This window comes from Staurois parvus, unplaced genomic scaffold, assembly GCF_062004578.1.
Source record: "Staurois parvus isolate SC_StPar_1 unplaced genomic scaffold, SC_StPar_1.0 ptg003164l, whole genome shotgun sequence".
Classification (NCBI taxonomy): domain Eukaryota; kingdom Metazoa; phylum Chordata; class Amphibia; order Anura; family Ranidae; genus Staurois; species Staurois parvus.
The window spans coordinates 29,523-52,550 of record NW_028320960.1 but is presented as its reverse complement, the minus strand read 5'-3'; the positions used below and the strand labels follow the sequence as shown (position 1 = coordinate 52,550).

At 48.0% G+C, this 23,028-nt stretch overlaps 1 protein-coding gene across 3 annotated transcripts in view; it reads right to left on the bottom strand.

The window, feature by feature from the left end:
* USP47 (ubiquitin specific peptidase 47) overlaps positions 1 to 23,028 on the bottom strand; it is a 94,132-nt gene that overhangs the window by 50,601 nt on the left and 20,503 nt on the right. For 2 of the 3 annotated variants that reach the window (XM_089667303.1, XM_089667305.1), the window contains exons 7-12: positions 22,945 to 23,024; positions 11,960 to 12,109; positions 10,107 to 10,202; positions 8,496 to 8,648; positions 3,701 to 3,865; positions 847 to 975 (exon numbers count right to left, since the gene is read on the bottom strand). In XM_089667303.1, the coding sequence (XP_089523429.1) occupies positions 847 to 975; positions 3,701 to 3,865; positions 8,496 to 8,648; positions 10,107 to 10,202; positions 11,960 to 12,109; positions 22,945 to 23,024 (773 nt within the window). The remainder of the gene's footprint in view (positions 1 to 846; positions 976 to 3,700; positions 3,866 to 8,495; positions 8,649 to 10,106; positions 10,203 to 11,959; positions 12,110 to 22,944; positions 23,025 to 23,028) is intronic. The other variant, XM_089667304.1, reaches the window with a different exon arrangement.

The following is a 23,028-nucleotide window of genomic DNA, read 5'->3' as shown; positions in this document are numbered from 1 at the left end:
ATCTCTACAGCAATAAAGAGCCCGTCAGCTAGCAGATTTTGACAGCAGGACTTTAGTTCCGCTTTAAGGCTTGGTTCACATCTGTGCAGGGTGGTACCGTTGCGGATCCGCACAAAAATCCGTGAAACCGCACCACCTGCCCAGAGAAATGTGGACTCGCGGGCGGGTGCCATTAGTTCTAATGGCACGCCGCCTGCACTGGAAAACGCAACCGTACTGGGAACCGAGGATCCCATGTGGGCTGCGTTTTCGGAAAAAGTGCAGGGGCCTGTCACGGGGCACGAGAGTCCATTCAAATGAATGGGCTCACCTGCACGCGCAAAACGTGGCCCGCACAGCCGCATATATGTGAACCAGGGCTAAGAGGAAGCGAAAGTGCCTGTAAAATATCTAGGAGAAGATGTTACCCGACAGCCCACCTTGGTAAGTGGCACGCCTGGATGTAGGGAGAGAACTCTGTACTGGATTTCCATTTCTTCAGGCAGTGGATTAGCCAGGCAGCAGAATGCAGCGGCATCCTCATGGCTCAATATCAGCCTCAAGTCTGGGAAGCCGGTACTTCAGGGGTTGCACAGTTTACATGCAGGATATATGACAGCAAGCAGGCAGGTGTTTTTTTTATTTTTTTATTGCTCTTCTGCAATAAAGAGCATGCCTGTTCGCAGTGTGTGACAGTGAAACTTTAGTTCCGCTTTAAGAAAATTAACAAACAAAAAAAACAGGTCCTCTTTAAACCAAGCCACGTAATATACATTGGGTGCTGCGTTTACATTAATTCCCCAACTACCGGGAGCCACCATCTAGAACTTACCATACACTAGACAACAGGACCTTCTGGTAACTCACCCGGCTGACATGCTGGTCGTTGAAACTATACCACTGGTCATCGGAGAAGGACCTGATGCAGGCATAGTAGTGTCCGCCCGCCGCACTGCCTGAATGGACCATCACGGAAAAAAGTTCATACAAACAATTCTAGAAAAGCAAATTTGTGTTAGTTTCAATATGTGGTACAAAAGGACAATTCAGAACTTTAAAAATCTGTTCAATAAGAGAAACAAAAATGAAATTAGGATATTGAAAAAATGCTAAAGCAAAAACGGATGTTTCATTTCAGTGGGACGTGTAGTGACCAAGGTTTGTGTCAGTGGCAGGAAAGGTGCTCTCTATCATTGGGGTCGGTGGGAGGAATAATGACCCACTGTTGGGGCCGGCGGGAGGAATCGCGACCCACTGTTGGGGCCGGCGGGAGGAATCGCGACCCACTGTTGGGGCCGGCGGGAGGAATCGCGACCCACTGTTGGGGCCGGCGGGAGGAATCGCGACCCACTGTTGGGGCCGGCGGGAGGAATCGCGACCCACTGTTGGGGCCGGCGGGAGGAATCGCGACCCACTGTTGGGGCCGGCGGGAGGAATCGCGACCCACTGTTGGGGCCGGCGGGAGGAATCGCGACCCACTGTTGGGGCCGGCGGGAGGAATCGCGACCCACTGTTGGGGCCGGCGGGAGGAATCGCGACCCACTGTTGGGGCCGGCGGGAGGAATCGCGACCCACTGTTGGGGCCGGCGGGAGGAATCGCGACCCACTGTTGGGGCCGGCGGGAGGAATCGCGACCCACTGTTGGGGCCGGCGGGAGGAATCGCGACCCACTGTTGGGGCCGGCGGGAGGAATCGCGACCCACTGTTGGGGCCGGCGGGAGGAATCGCGACCCACTGTTGGGGCCGGCGGGAGGAATCGCGACCCACTGTTGGGGCCGGCGGGAGGAATCGCGACCCACTGTTGGGGCCGGCGGGAGGAATCGCGACCCACTGTTGGGGCCGGCGGGAGGAATCGCGACCCACTGTTGGGGCCGGCGGGAGGAATCGCGACCCACTGTTGGGGCCGGCGGGAGGAATCGCGACCCACTGTTGGGGCCGGCGGGAGGAATCGCGACCCACTGTTGGGGCCGGCGGGAGGAATCGCGACCCACTGTTGGGGCCGGCGGGAGGAATCGCGACCCACTGTTGGGGCCGGCGGGAGGAATCGCGACCCACTGTTGGGGCCGGCGGGAGGAATCGCGACCCACTGTTGGGGCCGGCGGGAGGAATCGCGACCCACTGTTGGGGCCGGCGGGAGGAATCGCGACCCACTGTTGGGGCCGGCGGGAGGAATCGCGACCCACTGTTGGGGCCGGCGGGAGGAATCGCGACCCACTGTTGGGGCCGGCGGGAGGAATCGCGACCCACTGTTGGGGCCGGCGGGAGGAATCGCGACCCACTGTTGGGGCCGGCGGGAGGAATCGCGACCCACTGTTGGGGCCGGCGGGAGGAATCGCGACCCACTGTTGGGGCCGGCGGGAGGAATCGCGACCCACTGTTGGGGCCGGCGGGAGGAATCGCGACCCACTGTTGGGGCCGGCGGGAGGAATCGCGACCCACTGTTGGGGCCGGCGGGAGGAATCGCGACCCACTGTTGGGGCCGGCGGGAGGAATCGCGACCCACTGTTGGGGCCGGCGGGAGGAATCGCGACCCACTGTTGGGGCCGGCGGGAGGAATCGCGACCCACTGTTGGGGCCGGCGGGAGGAATCGCGACCCACTGTTGGGGCCGGCGGGAGGAATCGCGACCCACTGTTGGGGCCGGCGGGAGGAATCGCGACCCACTGTTGGGGCCGGCGGGAGGAATCGCGACCCACTGTTGGGGCCGGCGGGAGGAATCGCGACCCACTGTTGGGGCCGGCGGGAGGAATCGCGACCCACTGTTGGGGCCGGCGGGAGGAATCGCGACCCACTGTTGGGGCCGGCGGGAGGAATCGCGACCCACTGTTGGGGCCGGCGGGAGGAATCGCGACCCACTGTTGGGGCCGGCGGGAGGAATCGCGACCCACTGTTGGGGCCGGCGGGAGGAATCGCGACCCACTGTTGGGGCCGGCGGGAGGAATCGCGACCCACTGTTGGGGCCGGCGGGAGGAATAGCGACCCACTGTTGGGGCCGGCGGGAGGAATAGCGACCCACTGTTGGGGCCGGCGGGAGGAATCACGACCCACTGTTGGGGCCGGCGGGAGGAATCACGACCCACTGTTGGGGCCGGCGGGAGGAATCACGACCCACTGTTGGGGCCGGCGGGAGGAATCACGACCCACTGTTGGGGCCGGCGGGAGGAATAACGACCCACTGTTGGGGCCGGCGGGAGGAATAACGACCCACTGTTGGGGCCGGCGGGAGGAATAACGACCCACTGTTGGGGCCGGCGGGAGGAATAACGACCCACTGTTGGGGCCGGCGGGAGGAATAACGACCCACTGTTGGGGCCGGCGGGAGGAATAACGACCCACTGTTGGGGCCGGCGGGAGGAATAACGACCCACTGTTGGGGCCGGCGGGAGGAATAACGACCCACTGTTGGGGCCGGCGGGAGGAATAACGACCCACTGTTGGGGCCGGCGGGAGGAATAACGACCCACTGTTGGGGCCGGCGGGAGGAATAACGACCCACTGTTGGGGTCGGCGGGAGGAAGAGTGCACCAGGGGCCAGGTTATGTGAAGCAAAGAGCCGCATTCCATCCATGGGAAACCACTGATCTAATGAATACAGAATTGCATTAATTTGCTTCTTTTATATCTGCCTGGAGTTCACCTTTATGTTCTCTCCTGTATATTCAAGAAGTACTAACCTGCACAACATTTTGCAAACCACGTTTCCTTTGATAAAGGTCCCTTACCTTCTCGGAGGACTTGTTTAGCTTTTCCACGCTGCTGTTACTCTCTAGACAGATTCCCTCATCCAAGGTGTCATCAGTGCAGAAGTCATTGCTCATCTGGTCGCTGTGACAGCTGCCTTCGTTCTCCGCCCCGCTGTCCGTGCAGCTCTCCGTCTGAGGAGACTTCTTACAAAGAGGAAATAAGCTGGCGTGATTACACAGAAGAGGACAGCTACAGCACACTGACACAAGAAATGCTGGGTAATGTCGTCCATTAAGATGACAGAAGGATTTTTGTACTACTGTAAAATCAAGTCATCAATGCCTTCACAGCAGAAGCCTAGTATGGTAGTGCTGCCCACAGAAATGGACAATAGGCACTGAGAAAACTGAAGGCCAGCCCCTTTAGAGGTTAAAACCCCTCCCACCTGCTCGTTTGCACATAAAAATAATTATATATAAAATATATATATATATATATAAATATATATATATATATATATATATATATATATATATATATATATATATATATATAAATAAATAAAAGAACCACAGGCATAAAATGGCAGTTTACTGAACCTTTCCCGATCCCAGAACAAAACTGAGTCGGGCTGAATGCTGCTCAGTCATTCGCTGGAAGTATTTTTATGAATATACAGCTTTCTCTGATTGGCTGAGGTGGAGATTGAGAGATTATCCACCCACCTCTCCACCTCAGCCAATCGGAGGAAACCATGGCACTTGGTAGTGGGCTTACACAAGAAGGCCCTCTCTATGCGTAACACCAGGCCCTTCATAGTCACAGAAAAGGGTTCAATGGTGAAGGATGGTTCCAAGGGCCCCGGTGCCATGTGACCGCCATTTGATCTAAAACTAGGGGAGACTAACAGGCCACACATATGGGCTCCAGCTGGAAAAGTTCACAAAAAGCCACAAAGAGTGCAAGCAATGGTGGTATCCCTGTCCTTGGGGGTCCCGTCGCTTTTTTGCAACCTGCCGCTAAGCCTCAGCCAAACTGCCACCTGGGAAGCAGATAAGGAGCCCCCCCACATAAGACACACTCGCTTCACCTGGAGACTGGAACCTGCAGCTGAAGGGGATGGAAGCCGTGAACACGGCAGCTGAAGGGGATGGAAGCCGTGAACACGGCAGCTGAAGGGGATGGAAGCCGTGAACACGGCAGCTGAAGGGGATGGAAGCCGTGAACACGGCAGCTGAAGGGGATGGAAGCCGTGAACACTGCAGCTGAAGGGGATGGAAGCCGTGAACACTGCAGCTGAAGGGGATGGAAGCTGTGAACAAGGCAGCTGAAGGGGATGGAAGCTGTGAACAAGGCAGCTGAAGGGGATGGAAGCTGTGAACACTGCAGCTGAAGGGGATGGAAGCTGTGAACACTGCAGCTGAAGGGGATGGAAGCTGTGAACAAGGCAGCTGAAGGGGATGGAAGCTGTGAACAAGGCAGCTGAAGGGGATGGAAGCTGTGAACACTGCAGCTGAAGGGGATGGAAGCTGTGAACAAGGCAGCTGAAGGGGATGGAAGCTGTGAACACTGCAGCTGAAGGGGATGGAAGCTGTGAACACTGCAGCTGAAGGGGATGGAAGCTGTGAACACTGCAGCTGAAGGGGATGGAAGCTGTGAACACTGCAGCTGAAGGGGATGGAAGCTGTGAACACTGCAGCTGAAGGGGATGGAAGCTGTGAACACAGCAGCTGAAGGGGATGGAAGCTCTGAACACTGCAGCTGAAAGGGATGGAAGCTGTGAACACTGCAGCTGAAGGGGATGAAAGCTGTGAACACGGCAGCTGAAGGGGATGGAAGCCGTGAACACTGCAGCTGAAGGGGATGGAAGCCGTGAACACTGCAGCTGAAGGGGATGGAAGCCGTGAACACTGCAGCTGAAGGGGATGGAAGCCGTGAACACTGCAGCTGAAGGGGATGGAAGCCGTGAACACTGCAGCTGAAGGGGATGGAAGCTGTGAACACTGCAGCTGAAGGGGATGGAAGCTGTGAACACTGCAGCTGAAGGGGATGGAAGCTGTGAACAAGGCAGCTGAAGGGGATGGAAGCTGTGAACACTGCAGCTGAAGGGGATGGAAGCTGTGAACACTGCAGCTGAAGGGGATGGAAGCTGTGAACAAGGCAGCTGAAGGGGATGGAAGCTGTGAACACTGCAGCTGAAGGGGATGGAAGCTGTGAACAAGGCAGCTGAAGGGGATGGAAGCTGTGAACACTGCAGCTGAAGGGGATGGAAGCTGTGAACACTGCAGCTGAAAGGGATGGAAGCTGTGAACACTGCAGCTGAAGGGGATGAAAGCTGTGAGCACTGCAGCTGAAGGGGATGGAAGCTGTGAACACTGCAGCTGAGACGGATGCTTTAAATTAGCAGAGGAGATATCGGGGGAGAGAGCAGAGGACAGAAGCTGAGGAAACACAGCTTCCCAGCAGCAATCAGGCTGCATACCACGCTGTCTGGAGCTCTTTTGCCTGTCAGGTGGAAGTAGCCCAGCAGCTGCGCTGCTACCCGACTGCTTCCACAGCCCCCAGTACCCGCGCACCCCTACCCGCTCTTTTAGACCCTGCATGTCTCATGAAAGAGAATCTGTCACCTAAAAATCATCACATAGGGGACTTTGTGTCCCCTATGTGATGAAAAAAAAGTTAAGTAAAAAAAAAAATATATATATATTTTTTTTGCAAACAAGTTACACCTAAGCACATAACATCATAGTTTTGAGGCCTCCACATATAGGAACGTACGAACTTAACCACTTGGCAACCGCGCTATAGCCATGTGACGGCTACAGCGCGGTTGTCCAGTTCTGGGAGGGCGTCATATGACGTCGAACTTCGTGATCGCGGTGTCCAACGGACACGGCTGATCACCTGATGTGGTCAGAGGCCAATCACAGCAGCCTTTTACCACGTGATCAGCTGTGTCCAATGACGCAGCAGATGACCAGGTAATACAGTTGCCGGTCATCGGCTGCACTTTCCTCATGCTTTCACAGCAGGAGGAAAGTACTGCTGATAGCCAGCAATTGTCAGCAAACAGATCGGCACTGATGATCAGTGCCCAGCACTGCCGCCCACCTGAGCCCAGCAGTGCCACCCACCTGTGCCCCCCCAGCAGTGCTGCCAGTCAGTGCCACCCATCAGTCCTGTAAATCAGTGCTGCCTATCCATGCCACTCATCAGTGCCTATCAGTGCAGCCTCATCAATGCACATCAGTGAAGGAGAAAAATTACCTGTTTGCAAAATTTTGTAATAGAAACAAACACTTTTTTTTTTTCTTTTCTTTGTTTATAGCGCAAAAAGCAAAACCCCCAGCGGTGATTAAATACCACTGAAAGAAAGCTCTATTTGTGTGAAAAAAAATGATAAAAATGTCATATGGGTACAATGTTGCATGACCACGCAATTGTCATTCAAAGTGCGACAGCGCTGAAAGCTGGCCTGGGCACGAAGGGGGTATAAGTACCCGTTGGGCAAGTGGTTAAACGCACACACCAGGGCACCTACGTGTGAAACCGTCAACTGCGATACACATTCCATATCCCCCGGTAGGGGCTTTTGAAGAGTCGCCTATGGGAAATTAGGGGTATTGAAGTCTGTAGCCATTTCATAGGCGCACACAAATTTAAGGTTTGGCATGTTGGGTATCTATTTACTCGGTGCAACCTTGTCTTTTATATTTTACCAAAAATTTTAGCAATATATTGTGTTTACCCGAAAATTCCCTTTAGTGTGTTTTGTACTGAAATTTTGCGTTTCCTATCCCTTTGCAGTAATCACTTGATGTGACATAAAAAATTGGAACTACCACTATTTTATTATCTAGGGCAGCAATGGGCAAACTACGGCCCGCGGAGCGTGATACTGTCAGGATGGCTGTCAGGATGTGTGTAGGCGGGGCAGCGTGACGAACGTGAGGGGAGCTAGGCTCCTCTCACAGTCCGCCCTGAAGACCGGAACGGCGCGGGAACACGGCGAGAGGAACGCGCGGAGCAAAGGTAAGTAAATTGACACAGGGGGGACTTGGGGACTTAATACGGGGGATGAATTAATATGGGGAATGAATTACTATAGGGGGAATGAATTACTATGGGGGATGAATTACTATATGGGGGATGAATTACTATATGGGGGATGTATTACTATATGGGGATGAATTACTATATGGGGATGAATTACTATATGGGGATGAATTACTATATGGGGGATGAATTACTATGGGGATGAATTACTATGGGGGATGAATTACTATGGGGGATGAATTACTATATTGGGGGATGAATTACTATATGGGGATTAATTACTATATGGGGGATTAATTACTATATGGGGGATTAATTACTATATGGGGGATTAATTACTATGCTTACTATGGGGAATATTACTATGCTTACTATAGATGACACATACACATCATTCATCTACTCTTGGTCCGGCCCCCGGGTCCAATATATGAACCCATTGCGGCCCTCAAGTCAAAAAGTTTGCCCACCCCTGATCTAGGGTTTCTGCTTTCAGAAACTCTATGTTTTGGGGTTTTGTGTAATCTTGTGTAATCTTCAGGCCCAAAATTATTTTTTTTAAACGTGCAAAAATTGCAAAAATGGCTCCGGCAGCGAAAGGGTTAAATACTGTCTGTGTCCCCACAGAGATTTTGTCACAGCTGTGGGTGACACGGGTAAAGGATCCAATGGTCTGCCAACTGCAGGATTGTCTACTTCCCAGCACAAAGCTGCACTGGAAGGATCTACTGTAAAACACATCTTTCAAACACTAAATACACACAGCAATTGGATTACCTCATCTTCAACATCAATGAAAGGGCTCATGTCCAGCTCCTCGGGGAAGGTCATCCGATCGTTGAGTTTGATTCGGTGCATGCTGGTATAATCAAAGTCAAACCTCTTGAGCTGCAGAGTCAGCAGATATGGAAAGTGCAGAAAGCGCAGGCCCTGGAGAGGCAAATTTCAGATCAGACCCTCGTGGTACAGATGCATAAGATGGGCCCAGGACTTCCTATTTTTGATATCCAGTATTTAAAATGGCTGTTTTATTAGTTAAGCTGACTCGACTCGGTGATGCTGGCCGCATACTGTACACCAGCCTTATGGAGAGAAGTCAAAATTTGTAGAAAGCATGTCAAAGCCAGTGATCATAGTCCGAAAAGATTTTAAAGGATAAGTTCACCTTTGCAGCTGGAACATGTTACTTCCCTAAATAGGTGTGGAACATGTTCCAGCTCCTGGCTCCCCCACCTTGTGACAGCAGGCGGGGGATCTTCTCCCTGCACCCGCTGTCTCCATTTAAGAAACAGCATGGCCATGCGGGGCCCTGCTCATACGACCAGGTTATTTATTTACAGAGTTCTGTAATTGAATGAACTACATCTACCGGTGGCCTCCGCAGCCAACAGTTTGTAGTTCTCAATGAACTGTGAGGGCGCTGGTGAGCACTCTCGTAGTCCATTGATTTTTCTTGCCATTCAGTATCTGCCTGTATAAGCTGTACTGATAGCCTGCAGGAGCCTGACATTGCACCCGTGATCTGATTACAGGGGCAATGCCATAAAGGCTGTAGTGTAAAAAAATAAAACACATTTTTTTACCCGTAACATATTACTACTTAAATAGGGGTGGAACATGTAAAATGTTCCAGCTTCTGCCCCCCCCCATGTGACAGCAGGCAGGGGATCTTCTTCCTGCACCCGCTGTCTCCATTTAAAAAACAGAATGGCCATGCGGGGCCCTGCTCATACAACCAGGTCATTCATTCACAGAGTTCTGTGAATGAATGAACTACATCTACCGGTGGCCTCCGCAGCCAACAGCTTGTAGTTCTCAATGAACTGCGAGGGTGCTGGTATGTATGTATGTATGTATGTATGTATGTATATATTCAGGTAATATCAGCTATTTACATAACCAACTTGTTACACGATTTGCTGATATTCCTGCCTCTGTACAAAAAACAATCAATATCCTACTTTACCCATTCAATTTTGAGGTTACATATTACGTACACTCCAATGAAGGGAGAGTATCCCAAACCCCTGGAAAGCATTGACTTTTCTTTTCTAACAATTATTTAATTAAAAACTTTCTCTGGACTCTATGGGGTTTATTTACTAAAGCTGGAGAGTCCAAAATCAGACTCCCTTCTGCATAGAAACCAATCAGCTTCTAACCTCAGCTTGTTCAATGAAGCTTTGGCAATGAAACCTGGAAGCTGATTGGTTTCTATGCAGAAGTGAGTCTGATTTTGGACTCTCCAGCTTTAGTAAATAAACCCCTATGACTACTGGTGTGATATCATTACTGCTTTCTACAAGTTTGGACATTTAATGGGACAGACTCCCAGACTCCAGAACAAGCAGAAGCCAATAACACAGGCCAACCATACACACTACCTACCTTCCTGGCATCGCACTTCTTCTTACAACGCTCACAGAAATACTGGTTGGGACCATCAAGAGTCTCGGGCTGGATGAATGCATGAAGAGCTTCTTCCTGGCAGAACAAACAAGACTGGTGCTTATACAAAAATGGCTGAAGTCTAACAGATGTATAGAACATAATAACAAGCGTGGTCTTATTGCTAAGGAAATATTGTGTTTGTATGCTAAGGATAGCTAAACACTGGGAAAATGATTGCCATTTCAAGGGTCAGTCCACCTAAAATGGATATTTGCATGTCTGGAAAATATAATATTTACTTACAGAATACTTCTAAGCAATAATTCAAAATCTGTATTGTATGAGCATTTGGGTAAAGAACCAAGTTGTTATTAACCACTTCCTGTCCGGACACTTTTACCCCCTTCCTGTCCAGGGCAATTTTCAGCTTTCAGCGCTATCACACTTTGAATGACAATTGCGCGGTCATGCAATACTGTACCCATATGAATTTTTTACCATTTTTTTTAGACAGATAAAGCTTTATTTTGGTGGTATTTATTCACCGCTGGGATTTTTATTTTTTTTACTATGTAAATGAAAAAGTCCAAAAATTTTGAAAAAAAGTGTTTTTTTTTATAAAATGTTGCAAATAAATAATATTTCATCCTAAATCTTGGCCAAAATTTATTCCGTTATTTTTTTAGTAAAAAAAAAAAAATCCAAATTAGTTTATAACCAAACATTATAATTTTTAAACATTTTTTTTTACATTTTTATTTTTTTTTATATTATTTTTTATTTTTATTTTTTATTTTTACATACTGTCACCCTAGCAGTACAGTGTCACCATGGTGACACTGTACTACTTGTGGGGGGTGATGAAGATTTTTTTTTTTTTTTTTACACTGATTGCTTTTACACCCATATAGAATGTAAAAGCAATCATTTCTCTTTCTCTCTGTCTGCATTCTTGCAGTCATTGAGAAATACTGAGTGAGCTGTGATTGGTCACAGCTTGTCACATGGTACAAGGCTGTTGTGAATAGCCTTGTACCATGTGACCTCTGTGATCATTCACAGATTTCACACGTAGTAAGCAATGATGTCACAAGTGACATCTTGCTTACTACTTTGCATGTGATCACTGATTCGCCAATCAGTGATCACATGACCGGGACCTCGTACAGAGGTCCCGTCCGACGATCGGTGTTTCACTGTGTCCGGAGGACACAGCGGACACCGGATCGCGGTGGTGCGCGCTCCTAGGGAGCGCGCACAGCTAGAAAAGGCGGGTGCCGTTTAGGAACGGCAACCCGACCTTGGACTGCCACCGCCCTGCCGTTTATAAACAGCAGGCGGATGGCAAGAGGTTAAAGTGGAACTATACTCGCCTCAGTCCCAGCGATGCAGCATCCCTCTGCTACCCACCCAGCTGATTACATCTTCGAGCGGCCGGCTTCCAGGTCTTGATCGCCCTCTGTCACTGGCCAGGCAGAGATGATGTCACTCCTGCGCACGTGCGGGAGTTCCCTTACATTCGGCATTGCTGCATTTGTACAGTGAGCTGCAATATGAAGCTCACAGTACAGTGGCGGACAGGCAGGTAAGTAACTTTAATGTAGAAGAGACAAAGTATGTATGTAAAAGAATCTCTTTTACTGCCCGTAAAAGCGGTAAAAACGCTTCCCAAACGCCTGTCTGCCGCCTCCTGACAACGCTAGTGTGAATGTAGCCTTAGTGTGAAGCCTGAGACTGATTTGGCAAACTTAAAAAAAAAAGGATGCATCACCCTCCCGAAGAACTGAACTTTTAGTTTCAGATGGACATCAGCAACATGTACGGAGATCCCACACAGCACAGCTACATACCACGCTACCAAACGCTGTGCTGGAGCCATACGGCCTGATGACAAGAGGGATGTCTAAAAACGTGTCAATCCGCCAGCTCTCATAACCGCACTCCAAGCACCGGACGTAATCTTTCAGCTTCCCCTGATACAGCTGATTGATGAGGTCGGCCTGCCAACATAGAAAAAAAACAAAACAAAAATAAATATTATCTTGAAGTGGAATTACAGCCAAATCTTGTTCTGGATGGAGCAGGTAACTGCTAAATTAGAACCTCTGTCAGGTTTTTACTCACTGTTGGGGAGATTCCTCCTGAATTCCTATCCCGGCTGAAATTTGAAGTGATGGGAAATCTCCCATAATAAAAACTTGACAGGGGTTCTTAGATGAAAAAAAGCAAGAGTTTCATTTTTGCTTCAGGGTTCCCACAGTAAAAGTCTTAGGAGAGGCAAAATATTTCAAAATGTAGTCTTTTCAATGTTTATGTACAAGTTTTGCAGCACCCAAGACCAGATCTGGGAGGATCCATGCACTGATTGAAGAACATAATATTGGGAGCCATGACCTTCATGCATTAAAACCAACAATAGTGAATGAGGAGACAATGCGGTGCTCATATTTAGGGCTCGTCCACACCAGGTGCATAAGCGGTGTTAGCAATCAGCAATGATCAACACAGACTCGATGCAATGGCACATGGGAAGAAATTGTTCTCTGCATGCCCTGCTCACACCATACATGTGTCGTGTTGGGAAAAAATGCCCAAATTTTACCCAGCGCAAGGCTGCTTACTGAAAAACTGTGCTCCAATGCACCTGGTGTGGACGAGCCCTAAATATGAGTGCCGTGTTGTCTCCTCATTCATTATTGTTGGTTTTAATGCATGAAGGTCATTGCGCCCAATATTATGTTCTTCATTCCGTGCATGGATCCTCCCAGATCTGGTGCTCCAGACTTAAATGAAATGTCATTTTATGGATGTGGTTCAACCGTCTAGATTTGATCAGACCCTCCTGTCGATATAAGATTCTCCTTCTTTGTCTTTACTATTCTTGTTTATTCTTTCTCCGATATTCTTTCTTTTTCCTTTGTTTTTTTTTTTGTTTCGGTTCTGTCAGTCTTTATGTTATATGCACTGATTGAGCTATCCCTAGAGAACTGTGCCTGTAATGTCTTATATACCGGTTGGACTTTCTTGGAAGTCCTGGGTGTAGAGTTCCGATATGCGTCCAGTGAGATTTTATGCTCAGCTTTTCCTATCATCTGTATGAGACTTATTATTATTATACAGGATTTATATATTATTATTATACAGGATTTATATATTATTATTATACAGGATTTATATATTATTTTTTTTTTCCATAAAAGTTTATTTAGAAGTGACAACATGTTACAGGAAAATATAAAGAAATGCACACACAGCATCAATCAGGCCATAGACACAGCTTAAACCAAAATACAAGACGAAACAACATGGTAGAGTGCGACACTGAAAAACATAAGCATGTCAAGGTACGGCAGAGATAGGCCTGTAGTACTCAAGTTACACAAATGTACAATATAGAAGGTAATCACAGCTTACTTCCAACAATTGAGTATTGGCGTACTGGCCTATGCATGGAGGAAATGAACCTTCGGAGTCTAAACCAAAAGCAGTACGCTATCATAAGGCTAATTGAGCATCGCAGTATAAGAGAAGATGTCGTGAGTACCATTGACTACCCTAGAGGAGATAAGCTAACCATATACCAAGTATTCCTGAATGAAACGAAGACTAAGCCTGATCGAAGACTGAGAGCTTGTCGAGAAAGAAAGAAAGAAAAAAAAGAATAGAAAGAAAAGGACAAGAAAAGGAAAAGAATGGGAGTCATAGTAGAGAGAGAGGAGAGAAAGAGGAAGAAAGAGAAAAAGAAAAAAAAAAAAAAAAAAAAAAAAAAAAAGGGGGGGGGGGGGGAGAGGGAGAAGGGGGGATAAGAGGCAAGAAAAAAAAAAAAAAAAAAAAGGGGGGGGGGGGGGCGAAGCAAGGGAAGCGAAAGGTCTGGGCTGCGAAGTTTGTGTCAATATAGCTATTGGAAATCATAAATGAGAGTGTCAAGAACTTAAACACTCACCAAAGCTAAGCAGGCAAATATAAATTATCGGAAAGGAGGTCATAACCACGCAGATTATGAACGAACCAAGGGCATAACCAGAGGTATGGCTGAGCTCAATCAGGTATCCCGACCCATGAGAGATCTGAATTCAGGGGTAGTTACAAAGTGGGTCCAGCAGGCCCAAACATGTGAGTATTTAGTTGGCATGTCAAGTGCAGTCGCAATCAGTTCCTCCATTTCCGCCACTCTGCCTACTCGATTGAGCCAATCGCGTATAGTTGGGGGGTGAGTGGAGCCCCACAGCACAGGAAGACAGAGTCTGGCTGCGTTGATCATATGCATAGCTAGGGACTTGAAATATTGACTCCTAGGAATGGGGGTATGATGAAGCAATAGCTGAGCAGGAGAGAAAACTATGGGCAGAGTGGTCACTGAAGTCACCAACCGGTGAACCTCCTGCCAGAATGGATGAATAAGTGGACAGGACCACCAAATATGTAAGAAAGAGCCATCAGGTGTCCCACATCTCCAGCACACGTCAGGGACAGATGAGTTAAACCGATGAAGTCTGGAGGGAGTACGATACCATCTAGTGGCCAATTTGTAGCCATTTTCCTGCGTCGAAACATTACTCGAGCAGGTGTGGGAGTACCTAAATATGCGGTCCCAATCCGACTCAGATAAATCCGTCTTTAGGTCTCTGTTCCACGCACGGCAAGAGGGGAAAGAAGTGCAAGTCCTGCTGTCCCCTAGGAGAGGATAAATCTCAGAGATCAAATGAGTCCGCGGTTCGGATTTAGAGCATAAGGATTCAAATGGAGTAACAGGGCGAGTCCAATTATGGCGGGATTTATGGAAAAGCAGGAAGTGTCTAATCTGAAGAAAGGCCCAGAGAGGGAATTCGCGGATATTCAAGCTAACCTTCAGCTCCTGTAATGATTTCACCTTGCCTGAGTGAATAAAATGTTTTACTTGAATCTGATCGTGTGGCCAATAATTTGATAAAAAATCCTTGTGCAACCCTGGGGGAAAATCTGGATTCAGGCGTATCGACGTCAAGGGACTAGGAGAGTCCGAAATGGACGACGTTTTACAAGCCTTGCGGAAAACTTCTAACGTGGGACCTATCAAAGGATGGGAGAGGAGAACCTGAGGTGTGTGTTTCGGCAATAGCCAAGGGATCGATGGAAGGGGAGTGGGCGAAAAGGCCTTCTCCAAAAGGACCCAGTCTTTGGAAGCAGAATGAATGTGCCAGTCGACTATGCGGGAAAGATGACACGCCCAGTAATAGCGGTGTAGGTCAGGGAGCCCAATGCCCCCGCTGGGTTTGGGACGAGTTAGCTGAGAGAACGAGACCCGCGGACGCTTATGATTCCATAAAAATAAGGAACATAGTTTCTTACAAGAAGCAAAGAATGTCATTGGAAGTTGAATTGGCAAAGTTTGGAAGAGATATAGGAGACGCGGAAGTATATTCATTTTAATAATTGCAGCCCTACCAAACCAAGAGAAGCAGGGGCGATGCCACTTGTTTAGGTCTTCCTCTATGACTTTGAAAACCTGTAGGAAATTTTTGGCATAAAGGTCGTCCAGGTTACGAGTAAGTTGTATACCAAGATATGGAAGGGCATCCCTCACCCACTGAAATGGAAAATGAGACTCACAGAAGGAGACGAGATCAGTGGGAAGGGTTATGTTGAGGGCGTATGACTTTGAAAAATTAATTTTCAGGTTCGACAAAAAGCGGAAAAAAGCAAAGTCTTTCAGCAAACTCGGTAGGGTGGTGCGAGGGTCAGCCAAAAAAAGGAGGATATCATCCGCATAAGCAGCAAGTTTGTATTCTTTGTCTGCTATCCTGATCCCCTTAATATCTGGGTTAGCGCGAATTTGTCTCAAAAGAGGTTCAAGGGAAATGACGAACAGAAGCGGGGATAGGGGGCAACCCTGACGAGTGCCATTACCCAGGCGGAAAGGGTTTGATAAGTGTCCATTAACCCGAACTTGAGCTGTAGGGCCCGAGTATAGGGTCATAATAAAGTTCAGCATTTTCTCGCCCAGGCCCAAAGCCATCAGTGATCCCTGCAAATAATCCCAAGCAATCCTGTCAAAGGCCTTCTCAGCATCCAATGAGAGGAAGAAGGCCGGAGAGTTAGATTTGGAAAGCCAATGTTGGAGATTAAGGGCCTTGATAGTGTTATCCCTAGCTTCTCTACCAGGGATGAATCCCACCTGATCCAAGTTAATGAGGGAAGGGAGCAAAGGGAGAAGTCGGTTAGCAAGCATCTTTGCAAACAACTTAATATCCACATTTAGCAGGGAGATGGGTCTGTAATTAGATACCTGGGAGGTATCTTTACCACTTTTGGGGATGACGGTAATGTGTGCTTCCAACAGCCTATGGTGTGGTCTATGAGACTGAGAGAGAGTATTGAAAGCAGAAAGAAATGGAGTACTCAGAATGTCCAGAAAGGATTTATAATAAGCCGCCGAAAAGCCGTCAGGGCCCGGACTTTTGCCCGCCTTCAACTGCCGTACTGCGCACTGCAATTCGCTTAAAGTCAGATCTTGGTCCAGCGATAAAACCGTCTCCTCAGAGAGAGCGTTTGGACCATGAAGACGAAGAAATTCAGAGATTAGGGACGCTCTAGGCCTGTCAATGTGCATCGGGGGACGTTCTGGTGGAAGATTATAAAGGGACTTATAAAAATGTTCGAACTGAGAGGCAATATCAGGATTGGATGTGGCCATCACACCCCCAGGGCTTCTTATTTTATGTATAGTCATATGGGATCGTTTTTCCCGAAGAGCCCGAGCAAGAAACCTTCCACTTTTATTGGCAAACTCATAATAAAGCTTTTGGGAGAGAATGAATCTTTTCTTGACCACTTTGCCCAGCTCAGTGAGAAGTCGCAAGCGAGCATTTGTGATTTCCGAAAGAGTCGACGCAGCCAGAGTCTGTTTATGTGCCCTCTCCAGAGAGCGTATCCTATCTGTAAGTAGCTTCAAACGTTGCTGTCTGTCTTTCTTACGTCTCGTAGCTGCCGCTATAAGGCAACCCCGGATAACACATTTATGAGCCTCCCACTGCGTAAGGGGGGAGGTATCCGAAGAGCCATTTAAAGAGAAATATTCACGCAGATGAGAGCGAATGTCTTGTTCAATAGCACAGTCTGCTAGAAGCGAGGCGTCTAAGCGCCATAGCTTCGAGCGAGCAAGTTTCTCCGGGAGCCGCAAGGTTACGGTTATGGGGTGGTGATCGGAGAGAACCATCGGCTCTATAGAGGCAGCATGTAGAAAAGGGAGGTCCGACTGTGACAGAAAAAGGTAATCAATCCTAGAATACTTATTGTGCGGCGGAGAAAAGAACGTGTAATCCTTAACAGTGGGGTGGAGTGTGCGCCAGGAGTCATGTAATTGCAAGTGTTGCAACTGCAAATGTATCTGCCTAAGAGCCTTAAAAGGCAAAAACGAACTGCCCGAGGAGGAGTCTAGCAATGGGTTTAATGGGACATTCAAGTCCCCCCCCAGTATCAGCATACCCGAGTGAAACTCAGCCAAAGTAGCAGCAGTCATACGCATAAACGTGACCTGTTTGGTATTGGGAGCATAAATATTGGCAAGTGTGATGGGTCTGTTGGAAAAAGAGCCCTTTACAAACAGATATCTGCCCTCCGGGTCGGCAAGGGAATCCTGTAGCACGAATGGGAGATGTCTGGCAAACAGGATAGCCACTCCTTTTGATTTAGCCAGTGGATTGGTGGCATGAAGAACAGTAGGGTATCTGAAGTTAAAAAGTTTGGGTATGGAGTCCCGGCGAAAATGCGTCTCCTGGAGGAGGAGTATATCCGCCTTTTGCTTATGCGCGTAAGAAAGTAACATAGATCTCTTTTCGGGAGTGTTCAGACCCTGAACATTGAGTGAAAGAATTTTTAAGGACAGCAGTCCCGCATTAGAGGCGGGAGAAGGCATGACTGCAGAGCTTGATCGCGGAAGCCTGATGACACAACTGCAAATGTGCAGAGAGAGAAGAGAAAGAAAAAAAAAAAAAAAAAGGGGGGGGGGGGAGGGGAGGAGTCGGAGAAAAGGGAGAGAAGTAAGGGGGTAGAGAGCGAGAAAAGAGAGAAGGAGTAAGAGAACTCCCAAGAGATAAGAAAAAAAAAAAAAAAAAAAGGGGGGAAGAAAAGGGGGGAAAGTACTACACGGCTCGGGGAGAAGACCAGCTAGTCCACGTATGAAAGAGAGAGTACAGAAGGAGGGAGGAAAGTTAGAATAAGAAAGAGATTAGAGCCAAAAAAAAAAAAAAAAAGGGGGGGGGGGGGGGGAAGGAAGGAAAACGAGAGAAAAGAAAAAGTAGAGGAGAGGAAACTAATAATAGTAGCCTAATGTATGAGGTCAGTGAAAGCTCACAGAGCTCACTGTGTGGGGAACGAAGTAAGCGTTGAGCCAAGAGTGAAGCAACCACCGGCCGGTCGCCTTGTAAGGAGCATAACCAAAAAGACAAAACCAAAGGAGGGTGAGTGTTGAAAAGGGGGGGCTCAAGCGAGGCATGTAATACTATGTACTATAAAGGCCAAGCTAAAAGGGAAAAAACTTTGGACAACCCCAAGAGGTGACAATCCAGGAGGTGTATGCGGGTGCCCGCGGCGGGCACGCTGGCAAAAAGGGGCAACCGTGATGGGATAATAGGCCACAGATATTCCAATATACGTATTGAGAAGATATCTAGGGGCTAACCACTCCCGCTTGAGGACAGGGCAAATTCTATCCGTATAAGAGCAGAACCAACAGGCAGGACCTGTTAAATGGTGGATCTGTGCGAGGCCGTAAGGAGTAATACAGGCTTATCAAGTAAAGAAGCAATAATACAACAGAACATACGAACAAATGCCATACAGGAAAAACAAATTTCAATACAAAAACTGAGGTCAGGAGAAAACCCTATAGAACATTATACCCCAGCTTCAGGCATCCGTACTACTTAGGATCCCCAGACTCAGTGCCAGAACTGTTACCCCATGGAGACGAGCTCAACTAAGCATTGCAAAATATGGAACGGATTCTACCAAAACCCTTATGACACCCACGAGAAAGAGCAGCACCTCTCTTATAACCAATGCTGAAAGGAGGGGGGACACACCCTTAGGACTGGGGGGATACATAGAGCCCCAAAACAGCCGCAAGCGCTTACATAAGAGCAGGTCACAGGAGGGTACACCAACCGGCTCCATGAGGCCTCAAAGTGCGCAGAGGTGATGGTCATTCACGCGGCGTCGTTTAGGATGTAACAGAGCTCCCACCAATCCCCTGGCAGCAACATTGTGAGGTAGATCCCCCTCCCCCCCGTCCCACCCCCCTCCCCGTAAATAACAACTGCCCCCTATCAAAATCCCGTATCTAGTGCAGAACTCAAAAAGGATATCAGATGTAACCACGGGTATCATATAGAGTACGTGTCCGAAGCAGGAGCGGAGGCAACTCCCTCCGGTCAAATAAATCCCAAAAGGCTGTAAAAATCCCTCAGATGATGCCGGGTCACGGCCTGGGTTTGCAGTGCAGAACAAACTTGAAGGAGCCGGCCTTCCCGAGAGCTTTCACCAAACCTGAACGAGAGGAACTTAAAAACAGGAAGTGAACCGGGCATCCGGAAGGAAATAGAGACCCCTGCAGTAGGAGCAAGACCGCTCTTCTTCAGTAGTCAGGATACTGCTGAGAGATAGTTCCACGAAGCAATAGGCGCAGGGATCCATAGCAAGAGCAGAAGGCTTGTTAGAGCAATGAGAATCCGCAATCTAATGGGGTGTATACCGGGTGTCGATCTTGAACAAGTCTCCTGACCTGTATGCTAATAAATATCACCCCAAAACCTGGGAAGGTGGCATATCAACATGGAGGACTAGAGCCTGCGGGAGCGACTGTAAAGAGGCAACAGTAACCGATGCGGCAAACCCGTAAAGCCCAACTCAAAGCCCAAGTAGCTGGCCAAACACAAATCAGCAGGAAAACTGAAAAAACGGAGGCTGAAGGCCTGCTGGCGTGGCGGATCATTAGGTCCCGTGCCGAGGCTTCCTGTGCGCCGGGGAGGCCGTGGGACTGGAAGTGTCCATAGAGGCCCCTGCAGGGGGTCTTGGAGGTGTCGAAGGGACCGTCCGGCGCCGTCGTTGAGCAGGGCTAGGCCCGCCCATTGCACCATCTTCAGCTCTTAGATCTTGGGCACGCGGCAACCTCATAGACCCGTTCCAATCGGGTAAGGCAATCGGAGGAATATCCAAAGCAGAGCAAAAAGATGGCAGTTCTTCAGGAACTCGTAGGTTGAAATTATGGCCATTCACTTGAGCAGAAAGGCAGAACGGAAACCGCCATCTATAGGGGATGTTGCGCATGCGGAGAGCATCCAATAGGGGGCGCAGCGCCCGCCTTTGTTGCAGGGTCAGATTGGAGAGGTCCTGATATAGCTGTATCTCTGCCCCCTCATAGGCAAGATGTCTTCTCCCCCTGGCGCATTTGAGGATATCCTCTTTAAGCGGGTAACTTTCAAGACAGCAAATTATGTCCCTGGGAGGGTCTGTGTCTCCCCCCCTAGGGCGGGTCGCCCGGTGTACACGTTCAATAGCAATCATGGTTGAAGGTGGGCGACCTAGAAGGTCATTAAAGATAGCTATTACCGCTTTAGGGACATCACAAGGTTCCACTGATTCAGGAAGGCCCCGAACCCTAATATTGCGTCTGCGTCCACGATTGTCTAGGTCCTCAATATGTCTAGAAAAATCTCGAATGGTCGACACGTGCAGCGCTGATAGTTGTTGTAGATCAGAAATTGCGGCCTGATTCTGCCTAGTATCCAGCTCCACCCGCTCCACCCTTGTGCCCATAGAACGGATGTCATCCCTTAATTCAGTTAGGGCAGAGGTTAATGTGGTGGTTAAGGTGGTCTTTATATCAGCTGCCACAGCCTGGAGGTCCCTTAATGATAGGGAATGTGTAGCACATGAGGAATCCAGCTGTGGCACTGTGTCCAGCACAGCATATTCGGCTGTGCTTGCAGAGCCTGTGTCAGAGACTGCAGAGGGAGGGGGAGAGGGGGATGACGCTGGAGAGGGAGAGGGCTGCGGCCCTGCTTTCTGCTGGGAGCGGAAGAGCTCCTTTATATGCCTCCCCTGTGTGTTCGGGCCCCGCGGGGACCGCGATCTGGCCCCAGAGGGTGCCCTGTCAGACTTCCCCATAGCAGAGGGGAGATGTCTCACCCGTCCGTGCAGAGCGGCAGCAAGGTAAGATCCGGCCGGCGGGAGCTCTGCACCTATGCGGCCATCTCCACTCGCGGCTCGGCCACGCCCCCGGATTTATATATTATTATTATACAGGATTTATATATTATTATTATACAGGATTTATATATTATTATTATACAGGATTTATATTATTATTATACAGGATTTATATATTATTATTATACAGGATTTATATAGCACCAACAGTTTGCTCAGCGCTTTACAATATAACGGGAGACAATACAGCAACAATACAGTTCAATACAAGAGGGATAGGAGGGCCTGATCCTGGGAGCTTACAATCTAGGAGACTTTGGTGACTATCCTTGGTCTTTTCCCACCAGCTCATTGGTTAATATTTGCTGTTAACACAATTTTATAGGGTCTCATTCCATCCCTTTTGAGATTGTGTTTTTTATGTTCCGTTTCTCTCCGTGTCAATATTTCAGTGCATTTGTTATGTCCTTCATCAACAGAACTGTACACCCTAATTTTTCTGTGTCAATGAACTTGTCTCTGACTCTATTTTGTTGTGCAGTTTATAATAAAATTCATCGTAAAAGAAATGTCATTCTGTGACATTTGTATAAAGTTAAAGCCCAACTCCAGGCAAAAAAAAAAAAAAAGTGGGACTCTGTCTGTACTGCATGAGTTAACTGCTCGTTTGTCCAGGGGGGGGGGGGGGGGGAGAGAAAACTGAAAACTCACCCGATCCTCCACTCCACTGACAAACAGTGCTCCCCCCATGAGCCAGTGGTGGACTGAACCTGACATCGTCACATCCATTTGTCATGTCATTTTTCACACAGATAGAGCTTGTGTTTGGTGGTATTTGATCACCACTGGGTTTTTATTTATTATATAAAAGAAAAAATTTGGAAAGAAAAAAAAAAAAAAAAACCCCAAAACTATATTTTCTACTTTTTGTTATAAAATATTTTCAATAAAATAATAAAAAAAAAACAAAATCACACTTTAGGCCAAAATGTATCCTGCTACGTCTTTGGCAAAAAAAAAAATCCTAATAAGTGTATATTTATTGATTTGTATGAAAGTTGCAGCATCTAAAAACTATGGGATATATATTTGAAAATCAATCCTGATGTACTGACGGCCGATCTCGTTTCTTGAAGCCCTAAGATGCCAGGACAGTACAAATACCCACCAAATGACCCCTTTTTGGAAAGCAGACAGTCCAAGGTATATAGTATGGCGAGTTTAAGTTGTATTTGTCACAATATTTTGAAAAATGAATAACTTAAATTAATTTTGTTTTTACTTTTATTTTTTATTTTTTTAAACATATTGTCACCAACCAGCACAGTGCAGTGTCATCATATGACTGGTGACAGTATGTTAAAAAAACAAAAACATTTTTAAATGTTTTATTTGATTTATTAATTTTTTTATTTTTTTTTTTACATATTTTAAATCAGAGTAGTTTAGTGACACCATGGTAACATGTAAAATGTACTGTGGTGGGTCGGCAAGTGGTTAATCAATCAGAGTTATGATATGAAGGCCTTCTGTGAAAGAGGCTCAGCCCTACTCAGGGGAGGAGCTTTACAATGGACATTCTGCACACCTTGAACAATGCATTTCTTCAGCAGTTAATAACACCCCCCCCCCCTCCAGGGACACTTACCTGCTCCGTCTGCTTCCATTTCTGCTCCAGAGCATCAAACATGACCCTGCAGAGCTCCTGCACATCATGCTGCTGCCAGGCTGT